This window comes from Nicotiana tabacum, chromosome 13, assembly GCF_000715075.1.
Source record: "Nicotiana tabacum cultivar K326 chromosome 13, ASM71507v2, whole genome shotgun sequence".
NCBI lineage: Eukaryota > Viridiplantae > Streptophyta > Magnoliopsida > Solanales > Solanaceae > Nicotiana > Nicotiana tabacum.
The window spans coordinates 105,406,396-105,415,161 of NC_134092.1; the positions used below are offsets into that span (position 1 = coordinate 105,406,396).

At 34.1% G+C, this 8,766-nt stretch overlaps 1 protein-coding gene across 1 annotated transcript; it reads left to right on the plus strand.

The window, feature by feature from the left end:
- Positions 1 to 6,300: 6,300 nt before the first annotated feature.
- LOC107787119 (L-ascorbate oxidase-like) lies at positions 6,301 to 8,535 on the plus strand. The gene is given in 5 exon segments (NM_001325428.1): positions 6,301 to 6,579; positions 6,834 to 6,926; positions 7,013 to 7,225; positions 7,305 to 7,484; positions 7,579 to 8,535. Coding segments are annotated over 5 exon segments (1,722 nt in total).
- The last annotated feature ends 231 nt before the right edge of the window (positions 8,536 to 8,766 follow it).

Below are 8,766 nucleotides of genomic sequence, written 5' to 3' on the forward strand. Positions count from 1 at the left end.
CATTACATCGAGTTCGAATCATTCATTCGATTGCTAAGCCTACGGGCTACCTTTATTTCGAGTTCGGGCCATCACTCGCTCGACTATTATGCCTACGGGCTACATTATTTCGAGCAAAACTACTCATTTCTTCGAATTAAAACAAACACTTGACTATTTAAGCTGAAGGACGCTCGAGCTCGATAAAGCAAAGGAGACTACCCACGAGGCCCGAAGGCAACATAGATTTAAATTCAAACTGTCTATTTAGTTTGAAAGGCCATTTCTCTTCAAAAAAAAAGAAGAAAGATTTGTATTTACAAATTTTTTTACAGAAGCAGCGAAAACGTCATCAGAAGTTATCCGATTCGAAGCATGTTGGGCCTCGTTGAAAAGATAGGAAGCCCCTCCACATTCATCACTGATTAATCTTCTCTGGTCATCAAGGACTGAAGGTAACTGGCAATTCTCACCGGGGAAGAAAAAATTCGGGTATCCTCGATAAAGTCGGGGACTATAAAGACGCATAAGATGATCGAGCATTACATACGTCATGGTCGGGATAGATAAAAACATAAGTGTAAATCTGATCGAGCTGCTGGAAAATCATCAAATAAAAACATCAGTGTATATCTGATCGAGCTGTTGGGAAATCATATCGTTTCCCACCACATCCTTTTTCGAGAAATGAGGGGACTATCTGTATACGGTCAAAATAGATTTCAGCCTTCCTACGTTCGATCGAGTTCGAGTGTTAAGAAGTCAGAATGAGATTTTGGGAGTGAGCTCTGAGGTCGGTACTAACGGACCTCAAGCCCGAAGGTCGCTTGAGGAGGCGGCTCGATAATCCTATCGAGCCCGTGACTGAATCGATCCGCAAGGCACTGCTTCGAGGTCGGAAATGCACGGCGCCCATCTTGAAGGTCGAACTCGATCCAAGACCGAAGGGCCCGACCCAGTAACGAGTTCGAGCTAGTATCGAGCTCACAGACAAGAGCCGTTGCAACCACACCAAGAGAGAGAATCTTGGCGGGAATCAAGTTAGAGACAAGTCATCATGGGTCTTCCACTACATGTTTTATTTTATTATTTTTTGGTAATGACCCTCTTCTATAAAAGGGGAATCCTTGTAAGCTAGAAAAGAAGGAGAAAAAGATCACTTCTTATATTAATAGTTATCCCCTCGTGCTTGTTTTACTTATTCATTTTTTTTGCTTATTATTTTCGTTCTTACAGTCAACAGTACACATATTTTCATTTCTCTACGCGATTTATATCAAATTGTATCGCATATCCTTAGAACCATCCACAAATCTAACGTTATCCGATTTTTCCGGTAAACACATAGTTCTAAATTAGGCATATTAATTTTCAATTACAACAAGAACGTAACTTGTCCGATGATCCACAAAAATCCAAATCTCTACCTGTGCATGCTATACAATATATTACATATATTCTGAGGCTTGATACTTTATAGTACATGGTCAACAACCATTCTATATATTAATTTAAAAAACATGCGTTTAGGTATTTACGGATCGAGTTTTCTTTGTAACGAATAACTAATAAACTAGGATAAAATAAATGGAGCGTGTGCGTTATATTGTAGATATATTGATATATTTCAACGTCTATTGTTCTTTGTTAACTATTAAGGTTGTAACCAATGTGATTTTCAATATTAAAAGAATTAGCTTAACCAATCCAGTCATAATGATTATTTTCCGGGGGAAATTACCAAGCATATTCAAGAAAGAATGAGACAAAAATGTGTATAGCGAACCATCTAATCGATTACAAAGGAAGGGTTTTTCAAACCATGTGCATGTTGATTTAAATGACGTTAGAAAATAACATGTGAGATGTGACCATGAATAAGTAAAACAAAAAGTAGCAAGAAAAACACAGCTGAACGGTGAATTGTTCAGATCATAATATATTCTTAGCATCAAAAAGATGTATACGACGATTTTCATAGTTTCGTTTTTTCCGTTATAATATGATCACAGGGGAAGATATTCATAATCTTTGAAGATCTCCAACATATCGCATTTTCCTTTTTTTGGAGAATCATAATTGCAGGATAACATTGACCCCTTCCAAAAATATGAATAGAAATAGAACATGCTAAAAGCTTGAATGTCTAGAGAAAGAAAATAGATAGATAACATTTGTCAGCATAGAGCAAATTTGGATGAACTGGACGAGAAAAGTTATTTTGGATGAAGGGTGTTATTGGATTTAAAAAACGTCAATTAGGTTGTTAACTAATATCCCTAATGATATAAAAAACGCAGACACGTAGATTTGCACAATCACCTATTTAAAATCCAATATCTAGCTTTGGTTATTAAGTAAATCATTTAATATTTAATATCTGAATGAACTGCATAATTCCATCAAAATTAGACTGTTGAGTTGACTTCCAAATTGTAGGCCCAAAAATGTTCAAAGATAACTTCTTTATTTTATATTACACGACGGAAGAGGAAGAGAGCTCGTGAAAATCGAACCATAGTTACTGTGGGGTAAAAATCACAAATAACCATCATTATACGACTGGTAATTGAAAAATAACCGCAGTTTCAACAGTAATCAAAATTTAGCCATTTTTTATGTAAAAATAAAATCTAAACAAAAACACCCTTAAAAATTCAAAAATATTCTAGTATAATATGCTGAAATTTAATTTGTTTTTATATATGAGCTTTCAACATAATATGCTGGAATTTTATAATGTGCTGAACTTTCATCATAATAAATTGGACGTTTATATGCAGGAGATCCATAATCTCGCATATTATGTTGGAACTTTTCGTGTGCTGGAGTTCCAACACAATATGCTGGAAGTTTATACGCAGGAGCTCCAAAATCCAGCATATTTTGCTGGAACTTTTCGTGTTTCAGCAAAACAATGACTATTTTTCAATGACTTCACAAATGCTAGCTATTTTTTAATTACCAGTTCGAAAACTAACTGGCCCGTGCTATTTTTATGTTATTGTATGATAAACTTTTATCCAAACCAATAAACAATAAGTTTTGGTGGTATTGATAGCTTAAAATAGAAGATATAATAATAAAAACAATAACAAATCTAGTGTAACTCACAAGTAGGGTTTGGGGAGGATACTATGTATGCAGACTTTACCCATAAGCGGATCTAGAATTTTGATAACATGGTGTACCACTAAAGAAAGGAGAAAAAAGAAAGTATATATTAAGTGGGAATTGATCCCTGCTCCTCTACGTAAATAGCTCAACATTCAACCAAGTGCATCATTTAGCCTCTTTGGAACATGAGTGTCGGCTAATAATATTAGATCAACTCTAGAAAATATGTATACAAAATACCTACTTTGGTGGAGAGATCATGGGTTCACATGTTCCATATAATGGGCTATAAATCCGCCCCTGATTTTACCAATACTTTGTGGAAGTAGAGAGTCTGTTTTCGATAAACCTTCGGCTCAGAAAAAGTATATCCACGACATAGTTGAAAAGAAATATAGTAAAAAAAAATACGTAACAAGAATCTATAACAACATCATAATAATAAGATAACTGAATCAAGAGATACAATCGGTAATAACAGAGATCTAAGTGTAAGTAATCCGCAAATAGAATTAATGAAAAAAAAAAGTTTCGAATTAATTGTTTTCACCAAAAAATGTTGATGGAGAATAATCCTCCACTGGCTAAACCTTAAAATTCTGCTCTTTTTCTTTTCCCACGTTAATTTCAGTTAATAAGTACAAAATGTAAGGATCAAATCCTGTTTTGTCGTCACTACGAATATAAAAAAGGTAAAGATCAGGGACCAACGACCAAAAGGAAAAAAGAAAAAGCTACATTCCTTAGGTGGATCTTAGTTTACATCTCGTGGACATGAATAAAATATTTACTTTTTAGGCCATAATTTTAGAAATAATATACAAAAGATATCCTTTACGTTCTGTATATGTGGTGACTTTGATAACGCGGTTTCATATGGAAATCTTCCTTTTAAATCAATTTACAATTCTCGACCCCCCATGTGCTCTCTGCTATGCTTCATTCAAAAGTTGCAAATAGGAAAATAAATAATAATTGAAGGTTTACAAAGTCACAAACAACTTCATTCACGCATAATCACAGGATCATAAGTTGCGGTCAAGACGAATAATTCAGCCCCATCATTTTCGTTTTTATAAAGTTACTCTCTTTCCACTATTTAAAACCTTTAGCTAGCTTTTAAAAACATGATTTTTTACCTTTTTAAAATAATTTTTGTGTTAAAAATTAAACCGCAATATTTTTTTATCCTATGAGATTTTTCTTACCAAATACTCATTTCGTTAAATTTTAAATGTCTATTTTTGATTTTGCACTCTCTTTAAAAAAAATAAAGGAAGTATATATTTTGCAATTTTATCTATAATAATGATATCATTTCAAAAGGTCTTAGATAATGATTTGAGAAATGAGTAATTAATGATAAAGGTAAAACAAATTTTTTTTTTATTTGCTAAAATGAATAAATAAAGGTAAACACATATTTTTAATATAGCCGACGAGTAAAAATAAACTAAAGGGAGCAACAGACAAGGAGTCTTTCTAACTAACTCCACATGAGCTAACTACTATAGAAAGGATTGGCATATATACAATGGAAAAGGAAAGAAGAATTAACCCAAATAGTCACTCATCCAATAGCTTAAACTAAAAATAGCCGATGAAAGTATAATATATATATATAATTTATGTATTATATATATATATTTATGTATTATATGTGTATAATTATGTATAATCAATGTATAATCTATGTATATAGCTAGAAAAAATAAACAATGAATATAGCCAGCTATTTGTGTAAAGATCACAAAAGGAAAACCATAGTCATTTTTTTAAATAACAATAATAATTACTACGTCTTAATTAGTCCCAAGTATGTTGAGATGCAATGTATAGCACAAACTTAGGTGAGCATGTCCTATGTTATAATTCTGTATTGCTGTAATAAATAATTAAACTTTGTGAAAAAATAAAACAGAAAGTTAGTAATACTTGTTTAACTAAATAAATTCTGGAAAAAACAGTATAGGAATAAATCGAGCCCAATGAATACACAGTGTGTCCTTAAGGAAATTATTCTCCTCAAGTACCCTAGGTGCTGGAATATATCCTCCCAGGATAGAACGATTTAACTCACCAGAGTGTTGGTACCAAAACACCGGTGAACAGTGAGCCACTCGAAGGCTGTAAAACACAGTGGAATTTTTTTGTGCAGAAGAAGAAGAAGAAGAAGAAGAAGCTCAGAAAATTTCGTAAGGAAAGATTCTGCGATTCAAACTCTATTTATAGAGTTGCTGGCATTGTTTCTGAAAAAGTTTGCAACCTTTCAGAAACAACCATGGCTGTTGGAATAGGTTTATTCCGGATTGAATTTTTCATTAATTATTTAATTAATTAATTAAATAATTGAAAGGAAAAATCCGAAGCCGAAGCCGAGCGAACGACGACGACGGCGCGAGGCTTGCCTTCTTCTTAACTCTTTAAGAGGTAGAAGAAGAGCAATTATATATATACTCATCAAAAGCCTTTTCTTCCTCCGATATGGGATAATGTCCCTTTGCCAAGGGAAACTCAAATATTTCATTTTTCCTCCATTTCTCATTCACCATCTTTAAGCTACACAAGCTTAAAATCCCAACATCCTAATCATATATTCTATATTGTGAAAATTTGACATAAATTAACTAATTTTAAGTTGATTGCCAGCCTACAGCAACAGCTGTTCTTTGTTTGAGCTTAAAACCAATAAGGTGAGTGAGTTTATTCGTGCAAAATTACAGTCATTTTATTAAAAGAGAAGGAAAAAAGAGAATTTGATGTGCCCTAAGCTTAACAAAAGTCAAATGTCTTCAACGAAATGTCACAGTCCCACTAGAACTTTTTTAATCAAATGAAACTTCACTGCTCTTTCTTTCCATAACCCAAGAAAATTTCCAACATTTGCAATTAGCAAAGACCTTAAATTAAAATAAATATCTCCCTTAGCCCCTTCATCCAAGCCCCCCTCCCCCCACCCCCCAACTAAAAAAAGACAAAAACAAGAATGAAGAAAACGAGTATCGCTCACTCCCACGTTCTCTTGGTCAGAGAAGCTGCCATTTTTGATTGACCAGTCTATTAAGAAACTATATATAGATACACACTACACAACATATTTAGCAGCAAATCATCAACATAAAAAAAGAAGAAGAACAGAACAAAGATCTCTCTTGTTTGCTTCTTTTAAAACCTTAGTTCAAATTGTTTTCAAGCTCATCCACAATGGTTGAGCATTTTCATCTAGGCCATTTGGTAAACTTTCTGGTACTATGCTTGTTAATTTTAACTGCTGTTTCAGTTGAAGCTCGAGTTCGACATCATAAATGGGAGGTTAAATATGAATACAAATCCCCAGATTGTTTCAAGAAGCTTTCCATTAGCATCAATGGTAAAACTCCAGGTCCTACTATTGTTGCTCAACAAGGTGACACTATTGTTGTTGAAGTCAAAAATAGCTTGTTAACTGAAAATCTTGCTATCCATTGGCATGGTATTAGACAGGTAAATATCCAATTTTCTTTTGATTTTTTTATTAAGTGTTTTATCAATAAACAATAATTTTTATATAAAAAAATTAACCTAAATAGCCGTCCATCCAACCGTTTAAACTAAAAATAGCGGGCGGATGTGTAATATAAGTATTATTCATGTATAATATATGCATAACTATGTATAATCAAGGCATAATATATGTATACCGATTAAGAAAAACAAACAATATTTATGTAAAAAGCTCTTTTATATATTCATTGCAGATTGGAACACCATGGGCTGATGGAACAGAAGGAATCACACAATGTCCAGTTGTTCCAGGGGATACTTTTGTTTACAAATTTGTTGTTGATAGGGTAAGTTAATTTATTTTATTTTTAAGTATGGAATTATATATTGTGAGATCAGTTTTCTAAGTAATTTTTTTGCAAATTTTGTGCAGCCTGGAACATATTTGTACCATGCTCATTATGGTATGCAAAGACAAGCAGGATTACAAGGAATGATCAAAGTATTAGTTCCAAATGGAGTTGTAGAGCCATTTCCATATGACTATGATAGAAACATTCTTCTCACTGATTGGTACCATAAGAGTACTTATGAACAAGCTACTGGTCTTGCTTCTTTACCTTTTGTTTGGGTTGGAGAACCTCAGGTAATTATGTAACATTCAATAATGTTTTGCTCTATTTTTCTGATAATGTTTCTAATATTATTTTCTTTTTCTGTTTCAGTCACTCTTGATTCATGGAAGAGGAAGGTTCAATTGTTCTACTCCAGACACAGATGTTACTCTTTGCAATGCTACAAATCCTCAATGTTCACCTTATTCAATGATTGTTATTCCTGGCAAGACTTATAGGCTTAGAATTGGCAGCTTGACTGCTCTTTCTGCTCTAAGTTTTGAAATTGAGGTAATTTTCTCACAAATCACAATTCCCCTCTATCAACAACTCAAAAAATTAAAAAATAAAATTAGTTTGTTACTAATGGAATTTTGCATTGCAGGGGCATAATATGACAGTTGTAGAGGCAGATGGTCACTATGTAGAGCCATTTGTGGTACAAAAACTCTTCATTTATTCTGGAGAAACATACTCAGTCATAATCAAAGCAGATCAAGATCCTTCAAGAAATTATTGGGCAAGTACCAAAATTGTTAGCAGGAATAGTTCCACTCCTAATGGTTTGGGCATTATTAATTACTACCCAAACCATCCTAGGAGAACCCCTCCTACTGTACCACCCCCGGGGCCCCATTGGAACGACGTTGCCCCGAGGGTGGCTCAGAGTGTTGCAATCAAATCCCACAAGGATTTCATTCACGCTCCTCCTAAAACATCGGACAGGGTCATCGTCATGCTTAATACCCAAAACAGGGTTAATGGTTTCGTGCGTTGGTCTGTCAATAATGTATCATTCAACATGCCCCATACGCCTTATTTGATCGCCCTTAAGCACAACTTATTGCATACTTTCGAGCAAACCCCTCCACCGGACAACTATAACCACGAGAATTACGACATTTCCATTGTCCAGCCGAATGTGAATGCCACAACTAGCAACTCAATTTACAGGTTGAAATTCAACACAACAGTGGACATCATTTTGCAAAATGCCAACACAATGAATCCCAATAACAGTGAGACACATCCTTGGCATTTACATGGGCATGACTTTTGGGTCATGGGCTATGGTAATGGCAAATTTAACCAATCTATTGACCCAAAGAATTACAACCTTGTGAACCCAATTATGAAGAACACAATCCCAGTCCATCCTTATGGATGGACTGCACTGCGGTTTCGGGCCGATAATCCAGGAGTTTGGGCCTTTCATTGCCATATTGAGTCACATTTCTTCATGGGAATGGGAGTTGTTTTTGAAGAAGGGATTGAGAAGGTTGGAAAATTGCCTACTTCTATTATGGGGTGTGGTGACAGCAAAAGGTTCCACAGGCCATAAGTTCTTTAACATTATCAAAATCAGATAACTGTATATTCAAATTATCTTTGTTTATTATTGGGGGAAATTCTTTTGGTCGTTGCCAAGAATCAAAGGTCATTTGTAACTTGTAAACAAAATTTCTGTTTTGTAATTAAAATGCTTTTCGTTTATGTATCTCTACACCTTTATTTTTTATAAAGATCTTTACAGTGTTGAAAGTAGATAATTTACACTTATTGCTGCTACAAT